The following is a 24,776-nucleotide window of genomic DNA, read 5'->3' as shown; positions in this document are numbered from 1 at the left end:
GGCGAGAGCGCGCGCGGCAGCTCAGTGACCCCCCCCCACTTCGGCGGTAACCGGAATGCTGCTTAGCAACGTAGCGGCCTTAGCAACCGAGCGGCCATCCCTTTGCATATACAGTATAAATACACACACACACACACAGCCCGTTTTCGTCAAAAACAAAACAAAACCGAGCTGGGCTTCCTCGTTGACAGGTTTGCCAGTGGGTCACCGCTGGAAGTTTTGAAGCAGCCCAGGAAAGAAGGAGCAGCGGAGGCTAGAGCAGCCTGTATATGCCAAGGGCACGACGAGGGGTGTGTAGGGAATTGCGAAGGCTTCGAGACTGAGAGGGTGGTGGGCAGAGACTACGACTTGAGAAGCTAGTATTCAAGCCTGGTCCTAGAAGCATTGTAGTCTGCTTAGGAAACGGCTGTTGCTAAATCCTAAATGTGCGGGGTAACAAGTGGGGGTCTCTGAACGAGGAGAGAATGGCACTGGACACTTTGCTGCATTATTCGTTTATTCTGCATCTCAAATTCCAAAGCTGAGCTCCAGCAAAAAAATAAGGGTGGGAGAAAACAAGCCCCACTCCACTCCACAAGAACATATTTCTAGGGATGCAAGGAAATTTTGCATTTTGTTGCTGAAGTTTGCTCTGGCAGGGTTATCATTTGGTTTGATTTGATTTGGTTTGGTTTGGTTTGGTTTGGTTTTGTTTTCCTAGCAGGATTCCTGTGACTTTAACAACTGCATGATGGAGTAGTTCAGACACCTGGTGAGTTGAACCTTAATGTCTTTCTGCAGGAAACGCATCACAAATCTGAACTACAATGGACAACAATTTTTAGCTCACAGCTTATCTAAATGTTATGTTCTAGAGTCTACAGTATATTGTTTTTGCCAAGCACATCACTATGAAGGTTTCTAGGTTGGGTTGTTTTCATTATGGCTATTTTTGAATGGATTAAGATGAACTGCACCCCTAATACCAGACAGAAAGGACCTCCTTTTGGAAGTAATGTAATATAATTAGTTCTTTCAGGGAAGAAGAGTTAGAATGCATTCCTAACCATTCCTACTTTAGAGTAAGTTACAGGTAGGTAGCCGTGTTGGTCTGCCATAGTCAAAACAAAATAAAAAATAAAAAAATCCTTCCAGTAGCACCTCAGAGACCAACTAAGTTTGTTCTTGGTATGAGCTTTCGTGTGCATGCACACTTCTTCAGATACACTGAAATAGAAGTCACCAGACTTACTTTAGAGTAAGTTCATTGAATCCAACGGAGCTTACTGCCAGGTAAGTGAAATTATGATTGCAGCCTTAGTTACTCGAAAAGATTTTAACATTGTATGTACCAGATGTAAAAACACAGAGAAATAAGAGGGATATCTTCTAAAATGATTTTATTCAGGTAACTAGGCTACTTGATATATGAAGAAGTTACTGTCATATGTGCTTTTTACTGTGTGTCCTATAATTCATCAGGCATATTGATTGTACACTTCTGCTTCCATAGAGCGTTGGAGAAACTGAGATTGGACTCCACTATATGGTTTGATCACTCTGACTATTGGGTCTTTAGTTTATATAATACTGTAGATGGTTAGTGATTGTGTTTCTTTATTAACACTTCCAGGATCTTTATAAACTTGACATCTCATGAGAAATAGGAAAAACCCACAAAATTCAATGATATATATGACCAAGCCCATAAATATTTTTAAGGTGGAGGAACTTTAAAAGCTTAAGTTGTTAGAAATTAAAAAATTGCAAAAGATACTACTGGGACAGGCTCCTTCACTAAAGATGAGAGCCGAGTAACATAATCAATACAGTATTCTGAGTGTTTAGAAGTTTCTGTTTTCTGATACTAAAGAATATATAAAAGAGTTAAAAGGACTGGTAGTTTTCCATTAAAATTCTGTGAGCACTTCTCATAAGAACTTGTACCACATTTAACTCCATTGTTTAACAATATACCGAGGTGCCCAATATTGAAATTCCTGATATATGTAGGGAGGTGATATTAGTAGTTATCCAAAAGCATAGTAGAAACTTTACCTATTTTGCCCCTTGGGGCAATCCTGTTCATCTATTAGATGTGAAAATGTTTACTGTATTTCTCAGTGGGAGGATTAATTATACTCCTATACATTTACACACCTTATATTTAAAGCATATTTATACAGTGGTACCTCGGGTTACATACGCTTCAGGTTATATACTCCACTAACCCAGAAATAACGCTTCAGGTTAACAATTTTGCTTCAGGATAAGAACAGAAATTGTGCTCTGGTGGCGCAGCGGCAGTGGGAGGTCCCATTAGCTAAAGTGGTGCTTCAGGTTAAGAACAGTTTCAGGTTAAGAACGGACCTCCGGAACGAATTAAGTACGTAACCAGAGGTACCACTGTACCACTTTAACAGTCATGGTTTTCCCCAAAGAATCATGGGAACTGGAGCTTACCCTTAACAGAACACAGTTCCTAAGATTCTTTGTGAAAGTCTTATGCTTTAAATGGATCAAATACTGTGATTATGACCCATAATCAGGTTGTGAATATCATTCAGTTTCATAAAATGCGCAAAATCCTAATTATTTTTCTCTGGATATGCACAGTACATTGGATTGCTTGAAAAGGATTGCCATAAAAGGATTTCAAATAAAATGAATTTCAGGGAATGTTTTGTATGGACCATAAAAATGTTATAGTCTCATGGGACTTTGGACTGAGAAGGAGCATTCATTCATGTTGCTTTTCTGTGCTTATCAGTGGGGTCCGTAGCCATTGCTCTGAAAGAGATTAAACAAGTTGGCTCTTCCTACGGACAATTTTGAAAAACCTGCTATACTACTGTTCTTGCCTGCTCTGCTCAATAACCTAAGAATGTACAGTATTATTCAACCATCCCAAGCTAATTTGTGGGGATGGGGGTGCACAGGGGAGGAGAGGAAGGAAAGTCCCATTGCTTAGTTAAATCCATCCCTTTAACACCCAAGAGAAATAGATAAAATTTTGCATTGAAAGAAAATGTGTGGGGTCAGTGGCAGTATTTAAGGCTCCAGATTACAAATAAACTTCAAGACCTAAAGAATGGAAGTTTTGCTTTTATACTGTTCAGCATTAAGCATGCTATACTTTCTTAGAATGGCTGTTAAGGTCTCTCTTAATGGATGTACAGCAACACTAAAATGGCAGTGTTTCCTAAAGTGTTAGATCTGTTTCAGATTGTGCTTATGGTTCCATTAAAGTAGTTAACAGCTTGGCAAAAATATTATGTGGCAAGGCAAGAAGCCAAAGATTGTTAGATTTACTATGCATTAGCCAATTAGGCATGGTGGGCTTCCTGTTCTGGATTTCACATTGGATTGCTATGCTGCTGAGTTTTGTGATTTCATTAGTTTGGTACAAGTGCCAGAAAACAAATATTGGAAGATGGAAAACAAAGGATACCCAATTACTCAGGTACTGTGCTAGGTTTTTCTTTCTAAAGATAGACTTAAAACCTGGCAGCATTATATCCCTGACTTCATATGGGAGAAATGGAAAGAGAGGTTACCTTAGATGTCTCCCCTCTTCCTTTTTTAAAATCCTCCATAGCAGCTGTGTTGGCAGCACCCAAATGTATACCCAATTGGCATCTTGGATAAATAGGCAGTTTCTATTTGTGGCTCAAGATATCCTTATACACTAATTCAAATGTCTATAAATAAAAAGGCTGGTGAGAGAGACAACTCTTGAAAACACTTTCTAGAGAATTAAGTGCTTTTGTTATTTAACAATATGTACACATGGCAGATTTCTCAAGTTCTGAGTTCAGCACTTAGACAGGTATGTTTTTGCCTCACTGACATCCAGAACCTATCTGTGCAGGTGGCAAACTTGTGCCAGTCTCAGTCTTTTCCAACTCAATCCAGAAGGCAATTGTGGGCTGAAGTCCCTATGTATTTGGATTGCAGAAGATAGATGTGGAACATATAATACCTTTTGAGAGTTTCTCTGTGGCTGTGCCTTTAAAAATGCATTTTCCTTTGTTGGAAGCCTGAATCTCCTTGTGTCAACTGTGAATAAAGGTAAACATATTCACAGTAGGTGGTGCCATTGAATCTTCAAATAAGAACATGATGTGGTCATGCAGCCTTCTCCCCTGTGACTGACTTCTGTGTATCACGTGCTGCAGCCAAGTAGATGAAGATTTATCTTTAACAGTCAAAGGACTCATTGTTTCCTATAAAAAGGAGGGAATATATGCCCCCATAAAAATATGGAGATGTTAATTTAGAATCAAACTAGCAATTGTTTCACTTGGAAAGTTCTTTTAACTACATCAGTGTAGAGGACACAGGTGCACAATATGGAGCTATAATTTATAGTGAATGTCCCAAGATGAAAAACAACTTCTGCCAAAAGGCAAATATCAGCTACAAGCCTCACGAGTAAGATTTCACAAATATTCTGTAAATCAAGTGAATGAGACTCATGTTTCACCTCTTCCTCTGAAAGGCTGCTACAGCTGTTCCCTTGTCAGTGCTAACATTTGTTATGGCTAATAACACTTTCAATCACAACTATTTGAGGAAAATTGATTTATTTAGAACCTTCTCTCCTGTGCTGAAAATACTCTGCCAAGGACAAAAGCTCCTGCAAACCACAGGTTGTTAATTCCCTGATGGATTCCTATGCATGTCTCAGCACTGCTTCTTTATACATTTTTGAAGGGGCTGTAAAAGAAAAAAAATGAGATGGGTAAGCTCTTCTTTATATTTAATGTTGCCTTTATCATAGCAATTCTGTAAACGTTACCCCTCAAATTAATGTATGTGAATCAAATTTGAGTTTCATGTGCTGTCTGTAGGATAGATAAGATTAGTGGGGCAGTGCTGACATAACTTCCAGGATGTCTGTGTTGAGTTTTTGCCTTTCTGACCTACCTACAGAATCCATTTTAATTAGCCAAATGCCAAAATTTGGTAACTACAGAATGACACTGCTTGTTTAGCCTACATTACTGAAAGACATGTTAGTACCTTGACAAAAAAAAAGTATCTCTCCTGGAGGCAGTGGTGGAGCTTCATACTCTGGCACGGGGAGGGGGGGCGGGGCTGGCATGCATCCGGGGGGCGGGGCGCCCAGCGCAGGGGGGGGGAGCAGCCGCAATGGCACCCTGCCAGGATCGTGCTGCCGGGGGCAACTTGGAGTTGCTTCTGGCTAACCAAAGTTAATCTTCCTGTCCACATTTTATCAAAACTGCAGGAGTCATTACCTTTTTCTTGGTTGACCACTTGTTGGGAACATTTGGAGATTCATTCAACATCTTGTCCTTGGTTACTTGAATATTTTAAATTATTACCTCTGATCTCTATAACAATTATTAACTTGAATACTAGTCAGCAGGAGGAATGCAAAAATAATGATTGGACAGTAGAATCAACCTTTTAGCAGAAGTGTGGGATCTCAGTGTGTGACTTTCCTGATGAAACTGTTGGGAGAACTACATTGCTCTTTATGTTCCTTCAAAGTCCATAATAACATACTTGTTCCTGCTTGAGGAGGTATGTTGTCAGTTTGCAAGACAGAGCTGGGTATAGTGCAACTTAGAAGGAATGTGCTCTCTTGAACTGTACACAGATGCCACATTAAGACATAGTTTAAAACAAACTAGGCTTTAATAATGGTTCAAACTATGGTTTAAACAAGCATGGTGACTTGCTTTAAATTACTATTTTAATGTGAGATGCAAGGTGTGCCAATGTCAAAGTCAGGCATAGGCAAACTCGGCCCTCCAGATGTTTTGAGACTACAACTCCCATCATCCCTGACCACTGGTCCTGTTAGCTAGGGATGATGGGAGTTGTACTCCCAAAACATTGGGAGGGCCGAGTTTGCCTATGCCTCGTTAAAGTAGATGGGGCTGGTGTATTCTCTGATCTCACAAATGCATAGGTCTAAGGTTCTCTTCTTTTCTCAACAGAAGGACACAACCAGTCATGACTTCCATAAAGGAGCAGGCAGCCATCAGCAGATTAATAAGTTTTCTACAGGAATGGGACAGTGCTGGCAAAATTGCTCGAAGCCACATTCTGGAAAATTTTATGCTAACCAACCAAGGCAAGACAGGTCCAGAACTGGAAATAGAATTCTCTCAAGGAGCCAGTTTGTTTCTCGCCCGTCTAACTGCTTGGCTCAGGTTGACGTATCCTTTTCCTTGGAGATCTCTTGTTAAAGTGTAACAAAAGGAGCAATAATTTCTCCATTAAAATTACCAGAATTGGCTACATATTGGTTTGATAAATTATATTTATTTTATACCAGTTATTAGTATAAATGGCACCAACTTTTGCTATTTTTAGGGCAATTGTGCTCCAGTTATGGTAGCAGAATGTAATAATCCTGGGCTCTGACTTTTCCTGCAATATTGCCCAATGTCCCAAGTTCACAGACAGACCTTGCAAGTCCTACTTCAGACACGTCATTCCTCTAAATACAGTATGAACTCCTGCAAAAGGGCTGAGATGGGTAGGGAGAAAATCAGATTTAGCTGAGGTTTAGTGTGCCAGAATGTATTTAATTTAAAGCCTTCACAAACTCACAATAGGTACATGTATGGAACGTGCCTAGAGCAACAATTGAAGTCCATTGGTATCTTCCTATCAGCTGCAAGTGGGTGAGTAAAAAATGTACCATTTCCATATTTGGATAGGATCCTGAGGTTTTTAGCACATTAGGTTGGTGTGAAAGAGGTAGTGAGAATGTGGTGTTTGGGAAAATATAATCGTATTATCAAAGAGATTGGCAAATATAAAAAGCTCTGCTTTCTGTGGCTTGGTACTTCTTTGTCCGTTGCCTAAATAACCATTTTATCAAACATGAAATCATGCAACTTGCACACTGGCATGGCTTCAGGAATAAAAACTACTCCAGCAACAACCATAGGGAATGTTCTTAGATGAACCATTCCTATAGTCTTCTTGGCTGAGATACCAGGTTGTAAGTGTTGGATTTGGGAATACCTATGCCCAGTTCTGTATATGGAAAATGTGGTCATTCTTCCCACGTAAGAAAACTGGAATTGCTTTAGTTCATCAGCTTGCATTCCTATAAAGAATGGAACACTATTTAGTGAATGACTGAAGTGCAAAGTCTTTCCCTTGGCATCTTTGCTGCTTTAGTAAAGGGGTTACCAAAGTGGTGTTTAGGAAGAGAAGCAGTGGAGCTGCCAATTACCTTGCCTATGAAAAGAAACTTATCTGTTAATAAGAGTTAAATAATAACTGAAATCATATTATGCAATCTTGTTGCAAATAGACTTTAGATCTGTTGCTTTCTTCTCCACATTTTTTCAGCCAGCGGTACATTATTGAATTCCTGGAAGTTGGTGGTATCCTCACATTGCTGGAAATACTTGGGCTCAACCAACTGAAAGAGGAGGACAAAAGGGAGTCCATAAAGCTTCTTCAGTTAGTAGCAAGATCTGGCAGGAAGTTCAAAGAGATTATTTGTGAAAGCTATGGTAAGGCAGATTGTGACAAATGAGATGTACTGCCAGATATTTAAGTGAAGTGGTTTTCTGACCTCAGGGTTTTCCCCACAGAGCTCAGCTTATTCTTTCCACCCCAGCGAATACCACTGATAGAAAAGAGTTGCTTTCTTGTTCAGTATCTCACCTGTCACAGGTTCATCAACAAAAGGGCATGGAAACATTTGATCCTCACAAGGATCTTACTTCGTAGTGTTTTCCTTTCACTGCAGTATATAGCAGCCAGGATATTTCTGCCTGTAGAAGACGAATAGATCTCTGAAACATCAGCATATTAATAACTCTGTAAAGTTTCCTTTCTTCGGTAGAGTAGGATGAAGTATTTTAACTACAGTATTAAAAATTAGTGTATGGGGAGTTAAACGCAAATAAATTCAGCTGGGAGGGAATATAAACTTTTTTAGTATCTACCATAAAGTGACAGTGGATGCTTGTTTACTGCATTGCTCCACTGAAATGGATGAGTGTGATATATGTCCATCCCAGTCCAGCAAGGGAAAGCTGTATGTGAAAACAGGCTTCTAAGTACACTGTAAATGGGGATGCAGATTTTGCATCTGGATGTGTATCAATGTGCTCAATGAATCTCATTTAACTGGTTGAATATGGCTTTTCATGCAAATCTGAATCTGCATCCAAATTCAGAGCCAATCATTGCTGCCCATAACAAGCTGTGTGAGCTTGAACTATATTGATTAGATTGGATTTATATTATGCATTATCCCACTGGCTCAAAGCAGCTTACAGTGGCTTTCTCCCTAAACCTTAATAGTCCTGTCCCCAAAGCTCCCACTTCCTACTTGCTGCAAGCCATATACAGTGGTACCTCTGGTTACGTACTTAATTTGTTCCAGAGGTCCGTTCTTAACCTGAAACTGTTTTTAACCTGAAGCACCACTTTAGCTAATGGGACCTCCCGCTGCCACTGCGCCGCCAGAGCATGGTTTCTTTTTTTTTTTTTTGCAAATTCTTTTTATTTTCATCAAAAGGAAAATAAACACTCACAAGTCATCATACAAATGTTCACAATGTTACATAAACTCCGCCGAGTTTTTTGGACTTCCTTCCTTCTTTACTCTGGTTTTCTAATTTTTCATCTTTCACTCGCTTTACCTTCTTTTATACATGTTTTGTTTTCTTGTTGTAGTTATATCTCTTACCATATTTTTCCTCTGCTGCAAGATTTCTTTCATACCTGTAAATGCCTTCAGATTTTATATTCTTTCATATAATTTATAAATTTACTCCACTCCATTTGAAACCTCTGATCTCTTTGCTCTCTTATTTTTCCAGTTAATTTCGCCAATTCTGCATATTCTAATAATTTCCTTTTCCAATCATCTATTGTAGGTACTTCTTTTACTTTCCAATTTTGCGCCAGTAACATTAGTGCCGCTGTGGTGGCATATAAGAAGAATTTTTGGTCTTCCTTTTTAATCTCCTCCCCTACTAAGCCAATTAGGAAGGCTTCCGGTTTTTTAATGAATGTATATTTAAGTATTTTCTTTAATTCATTATAGACTGCTTCCCAAAACTTTTTAACCTTTTCACATGTCCACCACATGTGGTAAAATTCTCCATCTTTCGTTTCACATTTCCAACATTTTTTATCATACTTCCTATACATTTTTGCTAATCTTACTGGCGTTAAGTACCATCGGTACATCATTTTCATGATGTTTTCTTTTAAAGTTATGCAGGCTGTAAATTTCATATGCTCTTTCTAAAGTTTTTCCCACATTTCCAATTGTATATTATGACCCACGTCCATAGCCCATTTCACCATTACCTCCTTCACTTCTTCATCCTTTGTATACCATTCTAGAAAATAGTTATACATTTTTGAAAGTAATTTCTCCTTTCCTTCTAATATTTCCACCTGGAATTTCGATTTTCTGATATCAAAACCACATCTTCTTTTATCCTCATTGAATAGATTAAACACCTGGTGGTACTGGATCCACCCAGTCAAGTTTCCTGCCACCTGGTCATACGGTTTAATTTTCCACCCTTTTTCTGTTTCAATTAGTAAATCCTCATAAGTTATCCAATTTTCATCCTCTGTATAAATTTTTTTATTGTCAATATCTCTGTGGGGGACAACCATCTAGGTGTTTTCCTTTCTACCAAATCTTTATGCCTTTGCCACACCTCATAAAGTGGTTTTCTGAATACATGTGCCAGAAATTCTTTATGAACTCTCACTTTGTCCTGCCAGAGGTAGGCATGCCATCCATATCTGTTGTTGAAACCTTCCAGGTCTAACAACTCTATCTTTCAGCACTATCCATTCTTTTAACCAGATCAAACCCTCCCCTCTCTTTTTTATCTATCTACCAGAGCATGGTTTCTGTTCTTATCCTGAAGCAAAGTTCTTAACCTGAAGCGTTATTTCTGTGTTTGCAGAGTGTGTAACCTGAAGCGTATGTAACCCGAAGTACCACTGTATAAGAGAGAGGTTCTCTCTCTCTCTCTCTCTCTCTCTCTCTCTCACACACACACACACACACACACACACACACACACACACAGTCTTGTGTTTACTCAAAAGTGAATCCCATTGAGTTCAATTTGGCTTACTCCCAAGAATACAAAGTGCATGTTTAACAATTGTAACCTTAGACCAGCACAATTTCAAAAACAAGGACTGATTGAAACATGGATTAAATCAACCGAATAAGGCTATTTATTATTTATTTATTCATTTGCCCTAAAGTCTACAGAATTTTTACATAAATGGGCAAATACTTCAAAACTCAAAGCCTGAAAACCATTGCATATTTTAGCTAGTGTGAGGTGCAATGGCTTCACTCCATTTTGTTTTCAGTTGTAGACTCTGAAGGCATATGGAAAGCAGGATTTACTTGAAGATAGCCCTGTACATTGATCCAAAAATTTCCATACATGATACCATATGAGAAATCCATTTAGTGATTAAATAGATGTGATGTTAAGTGTGTATTTACATAAAGCACACACATTTTAAGAATTGCAAATAGCAATTGGTTACAATCATGTTCACTATTAAGAGTGATTGCCTGCCAATAGTACTCTGCATATTTATCATTGTATAATAAGGGTGTCCTTTGTTACTTACAAAATACTTGTATTAAAACTTCCATATTATTTAAATACAAGTTAAAACATGGGGCTACTTAGCTGACTCTAGCTTGCGTGTTCAGAAAGCCTTTTTTCCTTTATAGGTGTGCGATCAATTGCTGAGTTTTTGGCCACCTGCAAGTCAGAAGAGACTCAGGAGCAAGTACAGATTCTTCTGGATGCTTTAGGCCATGGCAACCCCAAATACCAGAATCAAGTGTACAAAGGGCTGATTGCTCTTCTAAAGTGCACCTCTCCCAAAGCCCAGCAACTGTCCCTACAAACATTGAGGACAATACAGGTGAGCAAAAACAAGATGGAGTGGGGGAACAAAGGCATGGGGTTGTAATCTTTGTTTCATCCACTATGTGGAACTTCTTCCCATCAACTGTTACAGACATCATGCATTTTTTCCTCAGGGGCATCTGTTTCTAGCCAGTGCAGGGTCTACAAACTGCACATCTATATTGCTATTAACAGTTAAATGGATCTAAGTGCCAAGTACCATGCCAAAGGAACAAACTATATTAGGCAAGAAAGGCTAACAGATCTGACCCGAGTTTGATAATTGAACTATAAGTAATGGAGATATAAGTAACCCAAATACATTGCTTTAAAATACAATGTTTGTAATTGTATTTACCGGTAAATAGGTTCAAAAGGAGTTTCTTTTAAAAAAATATACTGAAATCTCATTCTGCCCCCATGGCTAAAATCTGAAATAGTACCCCTGTAAATATGTTTGGGTTTTTTTAAGCTAAGAACTGTCAGCTGTAGAACACACCACCCCAATTATGGCTAGATCTAGAAGTTTAGGGACACATAGAACTTAGACGCCTCTCTTAGCCATTCTAGCTAATGATTATTTCTAGGTAATGCACTTATAAAACTGATTGATATAACAGATTCATGAAGAAAGAGTGGTCTCCCTAAATACTGCCCTTGCATCTTTACGGTTCATTGCAGCATGTTGTCTGATCTCACTTATAACACCTGTGTGAGTGTTCACATTACTGCATTAGAGAAGTTGGGTTTGTTTGTTTTTTGTTCATTTTACAGCTCTTGCGCCCCAAGTTGTTTATATCAGCACAGATTTAATTTGCAACAGGGAACTTCAATCAGTTACAGCAATCTACATTCTTACAAAACGAGTTGTCTCCCCTCAGAATATTTCATGTATATGCTAAAACATCGTTTGACGTGCATCACCAGTCAAAATATAATCTTTTTTCTGCTTGACCATGCTGAAGATTTGGGTAGCCCAGCTCTTCCTTGTGATCTCTTGATTGTGACCTATATTTTTCATGCTTGTTCTGTATTACAGCATACTAAGATGGGGTCTCAAATTTTCTTCTCTTGCTCCTTTACTTTGGCAGACAATTGTGGGAGATGCCCATCCAAGTATTGTGGACTCAGTGCTTAGTGTACTCCGTTCTCTGCACCTGGAGGTGCAATATGAGGGTAAGATGACTTTATGCACTCACCTCCACTTTTGAAGCCAACCCTCAAATCGTTGAGTCCAGGTGACTACCATAGTGAAACTGAAAATCAGTTTTAAAACAATGCACCAGTGAGCCAAATGTCTATAGGAAGAGAAGAACCCTAGTAACTAAGGCATTCATGAAAAAGCAAATTTTACGTAAGGGACAGCACAAGGCAAACTGGTCTTTGGCTGGTGCCAAAGCTGGGTGAATCCAGTGTGTGTTCTAATTTGCATGGTAGCTACCACTATTTTCTTTTTTCTTTTTTAATGCTATATTTGCTTCAAAACAGATAACTTACACATTCCTAAGTAGCATAAACAACAAGTTTTCAAAGCAGGTGACTCACTGGCCTTTATTCCATACAGTTAAGCTGTGTGGTTAGTGCTACCATTTTTTTTTAAAATTAGTCTACACGGGGCCTTTACGGAGGGATTGAAGTCTTTAGGAACTTGAGAATTGCACAGTTAACGTGCTATATTGCCTAGTGCATTAACAAACACACTTTTTTTAAAAAATTGAGTGTTCTTTGTCCTATAACTGCCATATAAATGTAAGGAGGATGTGCTGGATAAGGCCAGTGGCCCATCTAGTCCAGTATCCCATTCTCACAGTGGCAGGCAGCTGCCTATGGAAAGCCCAAAAGCAGGACCTGTGCTCAACAGTGCTCTCCCCACCTATGATTCTCAGTACGGTCATACATCTTCTTGCGAACGCTTCATGTTGAGTTATTTTCAGGTTGAGAATGCGGCACACGTACAGAAGTGCTCTATCGTGCTTCGCGCATGCGTAAAAGCGCCACTTGGGGTGCGAACGGCACCCCAGAACGGATCATGTTCACAACCAGAGATACCACTGTAACTGGTAAACACACTGGAACAAATGCTTAATAAAGACTGGACATAGTTGAACCAACTTTTAAGCTTTGTGTACGCAAGTTATTCCCCAAGAAAAACTGTGCAACAGGAGCTACCTTACTACTATTACTCTGTGACAAAGCACCCACTTTAGTATCTTCCTTCTTCTAGCAATTCAACTGATCAAGGACCTCATGGCATATGATGTGCGGCCAGCTTTGCTAAAAGGACTGGTTGCATTGCTAAAGCCATCAAGACAGGAGACTGCCAAAATGCAAGCCAGAATCCTGGAAGGTGAGATCCACAAATGCTGCCATTTGGACCCACTTATGAAGAAGATGTTCCCCACTTCTACATCTCCTTCCTTATCTCTAAAGTATATTAGTCTAAGGCTGTGTTCACATTCTCGTTTACTGTGCACTCACTGCATTTCCAGTTTTTGTGTTCACAAGTTGTTAGCCAAAATGCATATATTTACTGTACTTCATACTACTGTTTGGTGCATTGTTTCTCAAACCAACTTCACACCGATTGAAGTTATTAAGCTGATCCCAATTTGTCTCCACCCATGTATGAACATCTCTGCATAGGGTAAAGACATTCCTGCCTGTCAACATTCTCTGGTGCATATAGAAACAGGAACAAATTGAACCTGTGCTGATGTAAACAGCTTGGGGTGCAAGAGCTATGAAATGCACTGAAAAAACAACTTCACTGCTCTCTGAGGCAGTAATGTGAACACACACTTAGTGTAGCATTAATATTCATGTGTTGAGAAGGGAAGGCATATATTTTAACAACTTAAATCCATACTCTGTTCCTTTTCTTTTATCATGGGATCCAACCTGTTCCCTCATTCATACCTGAAAAACTCTATCAAGTTCCAAGTTTGCTCAGAGCGGGACTGTAGGGGTGTGGAATGAGAACCCATTGTGATAGAACAGAAATTCAATCACCAGTCTGAGAAACTGGAGCAGGGAGGGCTGCAGGCAAACATTGACATCTTTCAAAGCAGACCCAAGCCAACATGCCCTGCATCAAGGAATCAAATTTCTGCATGACAGCAATTAGCTGGTGCTAGCCTAAGTCAAACTGTGTTGCTGGATAGGTACTGAATGGATTTTCTGTGCAATTCAGTTCTTTCTGGAGTGTTTTAGGTCAAAAGCAAAGCTTTGGGGCAGCTATGAGACACAGTATCTGACTCCTACATTGTTTCCTACATACAGAAGCAGGTACGTTACACCTGATGGAGTCCTTGCCAGCATATATTCAGCAAGCTGCCGCTGCCAAAGCCATTGGGTAAGAGATTATGATGGGTTACTGGAACCAGTTGCCAACACAGAGGCAAACTGTGAAGCACTCTTAGCCCAGTTTTGGGTAGGCCACAGATGCAAACTAGAAAACACCTCACTTACTGTGTGAAACAGCCACCAGTCCACAGTCCAGATTGGCAGATTATATACACCCACTTCACCTGCTACTCAGATGGAGGCAGTAGGGCACTAGGTTGGGCAGTGTTTCTATATATTTCTAATTGTTGGTGTTAACTATATGTTTTAATCATACTACGATATCTACTTGCTACATTTTGTTCCAAGAACCTCAAAGTAGCAATTTTAGTCTCTTAACATAGCGCACTGGCTAAGAGTGACTTGCATCGCCCAAGGCCAGCCAGTAACCAAGCATATATATTTGGAAACACACACCCCCATCCAAACATTACTACAAAATGGCTTTCAAGGATAGGAGTTGAATCCATGTCTTCTGCTTCTTGATGCAACATTGGATAGCCAGCATCCAGCATCACATCCAGTCCCTCAAAAACACATTCAGAACTAGAATACCTATGTAATCCAGCCACTATCCTCTTACCTTTCAGAGTTTATAACAGCCATAGGCAAACTCGGTCCTCCAGATGTTTTGGGACTACAATTCCCATCACCCCTGACCACTGGTCCTGTCAGCTAGGGATAATGGGAGTTGTAGTCCCAAAACATCTGGAGGGCAGAGTTTGCCTATGCCTGGTTTATAACATGAGCTAGAATAGTCAGAGAACCCCCTGCAGGTTATCAATGGAGATATACATAAAATATCCTCTGAATATACAGCTCCTCTCTAATCATTTTAGGGTTGTCATCTTCAGCACTAGACAAAGTGTTTGCTGCTTAGACAAATTCATGTCACCAACACCTTACTATGCTTAGCACCATAACAACTCATTCAGTACAATAGATATGCCCAGTCAGCTTATTTTCTTGGCAGTGTGTGCCTTTAACAACTGTTGCAGAAATCCAAGAGTGCAGCAATTAGGAAAGCTGAACCTATTGGATGTGTCACTGTCAATCAGCTGGTAAAAGGCACAGAACAACCTAGATCTCTCTAGCTTGTAAATTAGCAGGATACTCCCTCTGCTCTTAAACCCCCTCCCCCTCTCATCTGTTTATTGAAAACATTTTTATCCCACTCTTCAAACACTCAACTTTGCAGAATTCTGGCCCAAGACTCCAGAGATGTGGCTGAGGAGCTGGTCTTCTTGAGAGTGGTGCATGGTCTCATGTGTGCCATGGGCAACAAAGATCACACTAACTGCCAGAGGCAGGCCAGCATTACCCTAGAGGCAAGTGACTTTGTTGAAAAGGAGAGAACTGGGCATAGATGTCTATTGTCACTTTTTCAAAGCTCTCTAACTGAAGGGGTTGTTTCAATGGGTGGAATGGATGAGATAAACGTTAGTCAGTGAATTAATCACTAAAGAATACAAAGATCAAACTATGACAGGAGTAATTAAGGCTTTCTTAGAATTTAATGTGCATGGCTTGTAGATGTTGGAAGCATGGGAGGAGAAACTGCCTGTATATTTAAGCCAAAATATACAGAAGTATGTTAAAACTGTTTCTAATGTATTTTAATCCCCTGGGATCTTAGGGTGAAGGGTGGGTAATTAATAAATTAATACCACTAGAGAACTTTTAAAGTCTCCCTTGTGCTGGGAAATTATGGTTGAGGCGATTGCTTTGGAAAAAGAGAACAGCAGCCCCCACTTAAAAATTCTGAGTGATAAAGACAAGAACAAGAAATACTAATGAAACCTGCATAGAAAATACTAGTTTTATACAGTGGTGCCTCGCTAGACGGAAATAATTCGTTCTGCGAGTGTCTTCGTCTAGCGATTTTTCGTCTAGCAAAGCACCAATGCAAACCACTTGTTTTAGCAACTGAATTTTTTTTTTTTTTCGTCTTGCGAGGCAGCCCCATAGACTTTTTCGTCTTGCGGGGCAGCCTTCCGCTAGCAAATGCCTTTCGTCTAGCGAGTTTTTCGTCTAGCGAGGCATTCGTCTAGCGGGGCACCACTGTACTCCTGTAGCTTAGATGGCACAATAAGGGCTGCATCCAACACTATACAGTCAAACATTGGATCCAGAATACCTCCGTTTTGGAACATTTGGGCTCCCAAATGCCAAAAACCCAGAAGTAAATGCTCCAGTTTTTGAACGTTTTTCAGAAGCCAAACATCCAACGCAGCTTCCACTTAAGTGCAGAAAGCTCCTGCAACCAATTGGAAGCCACACATCAATTGTCAGACATTTCAGAAGCCGAACATTCGACAACTGAGGTTTGACTGTACAAGCTAAGTTTCACTTGTGCAATGGAGTCCTGTTTCCTCACCTCTCTGCATTCAAAATTTGCTCCAGAGCATACCCAACCCTCTGGAGTCTGGAGAGTTTAAGGATGCATCATGGGCTGGAGAGGAGGGAGAAGTTATGTTAACTCAAGCAGAGGTCTGCTGCACGAACAGAAAAGCAGAGTTGGATACAACCCATGGATTATTCTTATTTTCCCTATGGATTAAATTGTGTTCCCTTGCAGCATTTTGTAAAGATGTTCATAGTGGTGGAGAATCATACCCGGAACGCCATGGGAGAAAAATTGTTCGAGCTCTTTATGGTATGTCTTGTCTATGGTTATGGGACTCAGATATGAGATGTTTTATTTACCAAGAGCAACAGTGAGATCTAAGACAAAATACCTGAAATCCAAAACCACTTTTCTGAATTGTTTAGAAGTCTTCCCACCCCCAGCAACTATAGTAAGAAGCACTATCTTCTGTGGCATAGCCAATGTTAGACAAGACCTTCAGTAACTATTAAATTCAAATGAATGCTTTAAGAGAGCTAGAGTTCAGAAAGGGTAGTGGTATCTTCTTACTACTTCTGCCATTGTGAAAGCTGCTTTCTGCTTACCAGGTTTCTCTTATCCTCTTATCTTAAACCACTTAGAAACCTATTTTAAAAGCATTAAGCAGTATTTAAATTAATAACCATCTTGAAGAGGAGGAACATAGAAAGTGGCACAGTAGAGGGAAAGCACAGCTCTAGACCTTTTTCAGAATAAGAGCAAGAACATCACCTGCCAGAGTAATTGATGGACACTGCTGCCTCCAGCATGTGACTGTGGTGATGAGGCTTTCCAATTTGCTTATGACAGATTAACCAAAAAAGTCTGAGAATGAGGAAAATAATCAAGCAGAGGCCTGAAATACTTTACTTGCCTCTTTAAACCACAGCACCACCCAATGCAATATTCCAGCCTTCTTTCCATACTGTGATTCATCTTCCTAGCAATTTTTGCTTTTCTATTTCTAAGTAAACATATTCAACAATATTTCTCAATTTTTGTAAAAGTTGTTCTGAACATTGGATTGGCAGATTTTTAAAGAAATTAATTTGGGAAGCCTGCATATTTTAATGTGTGGATTTACTAGTAAAGCTAATTCTAATACAGTCTCTCTCGTCATAGCTGCATATGATGGTTATAATAACCAACCACCTACAATTATTGAATGATGTTTTATACAAAGTCTCAAAACTATTTACAATAAATATTTTGTATTTTTCTAAACATTAAAACACATGGCATTAGTACAGCAGCACTAAAGCCCAGATTGAGCAACGGCAACAATATAACTAAAGATGCCCATATGTCAAAGAATAAAAATTATATTCCCTGCTGGCAAAATGATAATAAAATTGTCATCAGGTGTGCCTTTCTGGAGAGAGCATTCTAAAAAGATGGTGAACTATTACAGAGAAGGCCCATTCATATTTCTTCTAAATTTTCCAAATATCCAATTTTAATTAAAAGCCAGGCAGCCATTAGTCCTTAAGCAAATTAATATTCCAAGAAGTTCACTGTTCAGATACAGTCATCCTAGCCTTTGAGTGAAGAGTCATGTAGAGACAACTCCATTAAAGTGGCCCTGGTTTCAAAGAAGAGATGCCCATGAACCATCAGGAATTGCCCTCCATTTATTTCCAACCCTGAACCTTGGAAAGTTTCTGCTTTTCAATAAAGTGACTGTCTTACCTTTCTTCCCTCTAGCAAGATGCTACAAACTTGTACCTGAATATGGATGCTGTACAGGCTGTTATCCTGGCCACCAATATAGTCAATATTCCAGAATATATTTTGGCTCAGGCAAAAATGGATATTTCAGGTGTGTTGGGCACAGTTGTGGACAAAAATAACTTTGGAATATGTAGATACCTCCTTAATGCTTTAAAAAAAAAGGAAGCAAGGGAAATAATGGGATGACATATTGTGTAGGCAGGTTGTGAATATGTACAAAAAGGTGATCTGGAACAAGTTATTAGTTCACAACAGTATACACAAGAAGGGTCTCATATTAATTCAACAAGTCCAGAGGGAACAGAAATTACATATGAAATCTATAGAGAGAAATGCTAGTTAGATGACAAGAAAAAAAAGTACTGTGTCTACTCTTGAGAGTGATTTGCATGTTGGCAAAGCCTCAATATGGCTCTCAAGCCAAAAACGTTAGCCACCCCTGTATTATGCATTTATAATCTTTATGACTTCACTTGTGCATACTGCATTTTATTTTATGGAAACTGCCATGTGAGGATGCTTGGCCTAAAAGGCAGCTTACCAGTACCTTAAGTAAATACTGTATCTTGTTTGTATAACAGTACAGTGGTACCTTGGTTCCTGAACTCAATCCATTCAGGAAGTCCATTCGACTTCCAAAACATTCAAAAAACAAGGCACGGCTTCTCATTGGCCCCGAAAACAATGCCGACAGCCGAAACGGATGTTCAGCTTCCAAAAAACGTTCGCAAACCAGAACACTTACTTCCAGGTTTGCAGCCTTCGGGAGCCGATTTGTTCATCAACTAAGCTGTTCAGAAACCAAGGTACCACTGTATTTAAAAAATAAGCTACCACACTTGGTACTGAAGTAATGAACTGAATTGCGTTTATTGAACTCTTTTTCCTCCCTCAGAGAGAAACTCAACTGCAGAAGATGAACAGGAACAGCTGTCTCAAGATAGCGAGTTGCTGCCTTAGTTAGCTACCTCTCAATTGTCTTCATTTATGGGGATGTTGTTCAGTTTCATTTATTTCTTCATGCATTCTATTTCAGGCCCCACCACCCATCCCCATGAGAAAAAGATGCAAAGCTCCAAGTGTCTTATGACAGGTGACTTTTGAGTCCCTGTCCACATCCCTTTTCTCAAATCTGAAATCTGCTTAGTTTGGTTATCAACCACCAGACACATCAAATTGCTAATTGTTCTGCAACAGCCTTCTTTGCAACAACATAACCACAGACTAACTTGTGTCACAGACTTATGAAAGTAAGGAATAATCCCTTATACAGCCACTTTGAGTTCTGAGAAGGAGATAGGATATCTATGTAATAAATAAAAACAGTACTGAATAACTAAATTTAAGTCTCTGTGATCATACATACCAGACACAAGACTTCACTCCAATTCGCAGGTTCAACTGAAACTTAAATAAATGAACATACAGAAGATACATGGGCATCTGGTTAGCCACTGTGATAACAGAATGCTTGGCCTTATCTAGCAGGCTGCTCTGCTCTTGCACCGCAAACTAAATCCCTATGCAAACTTATTTTTGTGCAGACAGACTCAACCATAATGTAGTAGAGCATCCAGAAGTCTAGTACAAGACCCAAATGTTCTTTTATTGAGAAATATTATTAAAGGCAAAACATTTACCGGTACATGATTTACAAGCCAAAAGCAGAAACTGCCATTCTCTAGCAGCGCTACTGGGAAAGCAGCAATGGCTTCTCTAGTTATGCATTCAGCATTTATCACACTCTTGAATACTTCATGGCTTTACTGTTATATAAAGGGATTTTTGAAGTAATATAGCTCTTTAAGAGAAATTAAGGAGCAATCCTATGCTTAAACCCATTGATTTCAGATACAGCTAATTTTGTATAGGATTTGGCTGCTCTTTTCCTGAAGTGAACTTTAGCACAATGGATAGTATATATGCTTACAGATCAGGCCTATCTACTTCAGAGAGATGGAGATAAAATGTTGGAACTTCATACCAGCCGTTTCCCCAACTCCTAGCTCTGTTCTCTTAGAAAGCATCCTATGCCATTAGCACCTCCTTAGCCACTTTGTATGCTTAGATCTTAGGAATCCATTAACACTTACATGCAATAATAACACCCTAAATTCACTTTAGAATGGCCAATGCCAGTAGACAAAATTAGCAGCATCCTTCCCATCCTTTAAAAGCTACACTGATACATCCATGCATATATCAGACTTTTCTCATAGGGTGTTAAGTACATATATAAACACACACACACACACTCAGGGGAAGGATACTGAAGCATACCCACACACTACTGGCTCTTGAGTAGTCCAAATAGGTGCACATTTTAAATGAAATGGCCCAAACAGTCCACACTTTTTGCCATTCTACTGATAAAATGCAAAAACTCAGAAAGGCAGAAATTAATTTCCATTTCAGAACAGACTGACACTATAATTGATTTTATTCTGTGAACCGCTCTGAGACCTCCGGATATAGGGCAGTATATAAATTCAAATAATAATAATAATAATGTGTTTTGTAGACTTTTTTCAAAATAATAGCCATCAGAGATCATTTTCTTTTAAGCACATGATTAATGTATAAAGCAGTAAAATTGATAGGACAAAACGTATCTGACAGGTTTCAATACCAGTGTTTGACTAGTTCCAGAAGTCATAAACTGAATTCTTGCCTCTATATGAACGAAGCCTATCACAGTCCAACACATTGACTTAAATAGATATGATTATGGTCATTGTCCATTTGCAACATTTATACCAGGAACAGCCAGGAGCTGCGTATTCCCAGGTCTGTGTGAGGAAATACCCAGACCTCCCAGGGACTAAAACATTTGGTACTATATGGGCCTGGGTTGTTAAATTGCACACATGGGGGTAGGTATTCCCCTCCATGAAGCCTTTGAAGAGCAGCAGTTGTAATAGCCACAGTAGCTAAGGAGTGGAGACCTTTCTATCCAAGTCGGCAACCTTGGTCTTGTCAGGCATAAAGAGTGGGTATAAGTATTTTAAATAAATCCACCAATGTTTTTAAAACTTATTTATGCAGTTTTTACAGCCTTTATACATACACTGCACAGTATCCATCACTTATCTCTTTTCCCGACTTTCCAATCCATCTCTCTGTGGCATTCTATGGAAATCTGGATCTGCTGCATATCCTGATATTTCGCCCATTATCATCTCAAGTCTTCCTTTTTGATGTTATCTGCTGCTCATATGTTAACTCCTACTTGTAAGTTAAATGGTATATTGTACCCTCTAAGATAATCTCCAAAACACCTTCATTCTTATCTTTAACTCATTCATTAGTTTCGCGGTCATGGTTACTACTGTAGTTCTACATATTCTATGTTTGTTTTGCCAAGTTTCCTTCGTGGGTACCTCTACTTCTTCCCATTTTTTCGCATATACTATTCTAGCTGCAGTGGTTGTGTGCAGAAAGAGATTGGGTGCCTTTTTTGGAATGCTATCACCTATTCTCCCAAATAGGAAGGCCTCTGGTCTTTGGGGAAATGTGACTTTTAAAATCTTTAATTATTCTCTAGCGTATCTACACAATCACCACATTTGAATCAAGGTTCCCTCTACCTCATGACACTTCCAGCATAAATTAGACCCTTTTTTAATACATTTTCACTAATTTGCTGGGTGTCAAGTACCACTGGTAAATCATCTTTTGTAGGTTTCCCTTAACAAGTTAACAGGCAGAGAAATTCATGCCCCCCCAATAACCCCCCCCCCCAATAATTTTTCCCATGTGGACAATTCTGTTGCAACCAATAAGGCCCATTTTGTCATTGTCACCTTTACCACCTCATCTTTGGTCTCCCACTCCAGTAACAGTTTATAAATATTTGAGATTAATTTATCATCCTTTGCTAATACAATTTTGTCAAATTCTGAACTAATTTCTACAAATCCCTTTTCGTTATCTCATTTAAATAACTCGTTCACCTGAAAATACTGAAACCAATCTATAGTATGATCCCAAATCTCTTCTCCTTTTTTTAGGTGAACTCCTCCTTCTTTAAACTCTATAAGGTCTTTTATAAGTGGCCCACTTGTCCATATTCAACGTTTTCACTGAGACCTCAATATCTTTGTGTCGCTGCCAAACCATGTACATACTTCTTACGATGTGGTTTTTGAAACCTTTGTGCACCCTAGATTTGTCATAATGCAGGTATGCATGCCATCCAAAGTGTAGATCAAAACCTTCTAGGTCTAAAACGTTGGTATCTCTTAGCTCCATCTACTCTTTCATCCAACAGAGGCACACTGCCTCATAATAAAGTCTAAGAACTAGAAAGCCAAAGCCCCCTCTTTCTCTTACATCTGTCAGATTTTTATACTTAATTTGGGTTTTTCCCCTGCCAAATGAAGTTTGTCATGTCTTTCTTTCACATTTTGAAACAGTTTGGGCTATTTTATCACTGAAGTGTTTAAAATAAGATCATCTTGGGCAAAACATTCATTTTGACTGTGGATATTCTTCCTAACAACAAAAGGTTGTCTAGTCCATTTTTCTAGATTTTTTCCTTCTTTTGTTCCAGATTTTAACATAGTTATCCTGAAAAGGGTTTAGGTTCTTAGCTAATGTCCATATCCCCAAATATTTTTCTGTTTTAATTCCCATATTATCAAATCTTTCTTTTGCCTGTGAGTCAAGGTTTTTGACTATCATTTTTGTTTTTTCCTTATTTATATAGAATCCTGCTAAGCTGACAAATTTTGTTTTAGTTTCTATTGTCCTTGGGAAGCTTTCCATCAAATTTTCCAATGTCAACACAACATCGTCCGCAAAGGCTTTCACTTTGCATTCTCTCTGCCCAACCTTAATTCCTGTTATTTCGTCATTTTTTCGTATTTCTCTAGTTAACACTTCTAATATTAGGATAAACAACAGTGGCAACGGGGCATCCCTGCCTTGTCCCCTTCTTGATGCTACGTTTTTCTGTGACATTACTATTATTAAGCTCGCCCATTGCTCTGTATAAACTGCATTTATCCCATTAGAAAATATGGCATTCAGAACAGCTTTCTCCATTTCTTTGCTCAGGAAGACCCAGAACACATTGTCAAAGGCCTTTTCAGCATCTAGGAATATTAGTGATGCTTCTTTTTCATTTCTTTTTCCCCCAAGTATTCAATCACATTTAATACATTTCTAATATTATTCCTTAGGTGTCTCCTTGGTAAAAAAAAAAAAACCCTGCTTGATCCTCATGAATAGATGCTTCTAGGACCACCATCAGCTTTTTTGCTATCATTGCAGTGTACAACTATAATCATTGTTCAGTAAGGAGATCGGCTTATAGTTCTTGGGTTGGAGTATATCCTGATCTTGTTTGGGGATTAGAGTACAGTGGTACCTCGGGTTAAGAACTTAATTCGTTCTGGAGGTCCGTTCTTAACCTGAAACTGTTATTAACCTGAAGCACCACTTTAGCTAATGGGACCTCCCGCTCCCGCTGCACTGCCAGAGCGCGATTCTTCCACGATGTTATTGTTCTTCTCCCTTGTAAAATTTCATTCATAAGATCTTTAAGGGGAGTAGTAATGTTTCTCTGAATGTTTCATAATTTGAATGTTTTATAATATGCAGCTGGAAGTCCATCCAGACCAGGCGATTTGCCAGACATTGCCTGCTTGATAGCTACATCTATTTCCATCATTGAGATGGGGGCATTCAGACTATCTACTTGGTCCTTTGTTAGTTGCGGTAGATTACATTTTTGCAAATATTCTTCTATTTCTTTCTCACTCTCCTTTCCATTCACACACAAAATTGAGAATCTTAAATTTTCATTTCTGAATTCTTTTTGACTATATATCCTCTCCCCTACCATTATCTTGTTTATTAAATTGGGTTTTTTCTCCCTTTGAAGCTGCCATGCTAGTAACTTTCCCAGCTTATTGGCAAACTCAAATCTTTTTGTTTTAAAGCTTTTTAGTCGTTGCTCTATTTCATTCTGTGTGATCATGGCAAATTGTATTTGTAGTATTTTCAGTTTCTGAATACAAACTTTATCACCTGGTTTGTCCCCTAATATTTTTTCATAACACACCATTTCCTTCAAACTCCTTTGTTTTTCTTCCTCTTTTCTTTCTATAAAATGCATTTTGTTGAATAAAGAAGCCTCTTACAACCACTTTACCAGCATCCCACATCACACCCTGATCCGTTCCTTTATTCTTCCTTAGTTGCTTTTTCGTTTTCTGTCAACACCACGGCATTAAGTCCCCTAATATTATTATCTCCCCATTACATCTTTCAAATAATTTGTCTTCCAGCTCTCTATAGAACTTCAGTATTTTTTTTCATTTATCTAGCCTACAAGGTGATTAGCTCTAACTTTCTACACATACCTATGTTAGTAATTTTTTTGATATACCCTGGAAAAAGGTCAGAATGAATCT

At 39.0% G+C, this 24,776-nt stretch overlaps 1 protein-coding gene and 1 long non-coding RNA gene across 5 annotated transcripts; one reads left to right on the top strand and one right to left on the bottom strand.

The window, feature by feature from the left end:
* The first annotated feature begins 38 nt into the window (after positions 1–38).
* ARMH1 (armadillo like helical domain containing 1) lies at positions 39–19,733 on the top strand. Of its 4 annotated transcripts, none has more exons than XM_033152316.1 (13): positions 39–191; positions 701–751; positions 5,949–6,170; positions 6,573–6,641; positions 7,321–7,487; positions 10,718–10,914; positions 11,990–12,074; positions 13,123–13,245; positions 14,178–14,250; positions 15,439–15,568; positions 16,819–16,896; positions 18,331–18,445; positions 19,253–19,729. In XM_033152316.1, the coding sequence occupies exons 3-13, from the start codon at positions 5,965–5,967 to the stop codon at positions 19,315–19,317; spliced, it is 1,308 nt and encodes a 435-aa protein (XP_033008207.1). In that variant the 5' UTR covers positions 39–191; positions 701–751; positions 5,949–5,964; the 3' UTR covers positions 19,318–19,729. The 4 variants fall into 4 exon arrangements, with proteins under 4 accessions (XP_033008207.1, XP_033008208.1, XP_033008210.1 ...); XM_033152319.1 differs by lacking the exons at positions 39–191; positions 701–751 and adding exons at positions 1,027–1,052; positions 1,229–1,272 and having other exon boundaries at positions 5,952–6,170; positions 19,253–19,732; XM_033152317.1 differs by lacking the exon at positions 39–191 and having other exon boundaries at positions 695–751; positions 5,952–6,170; positions 19,253–19,730.
* On the bottom strand, positions 4,549–8,022 carry LOC117048474. The gene is made up of 2 exons (XR_004426847.1): positions 7,642–8,022; positions 4,549–4,698 (listed from the first exon to the last, which is right to left on the bottom strand). It is a non-coding gene; the product is annotated as an uncharacterized LOC117048474 (long non-coding RNA).
* Positions 19,734–24,776: the final 5,043 nt, after the last annotated feature.

Source organism: Lacerta agilis, chromosome 6, assembly GCF_009819535.1.
Source record: "Lacerta agilis isolate rLacAgi1 chromosome 6, rLacAgi1.pri, whole genome shotgun sequence".
Taxonomy (NCBI): Eukaryota; Metazoa; Chordata; class Lepidosauria; order Squamata; family Lacertidae; genus Lacerta; species Lacerta agilis.
This window is presented reverse-complemented; position numbering and strand designations above follow the sequence as displayed.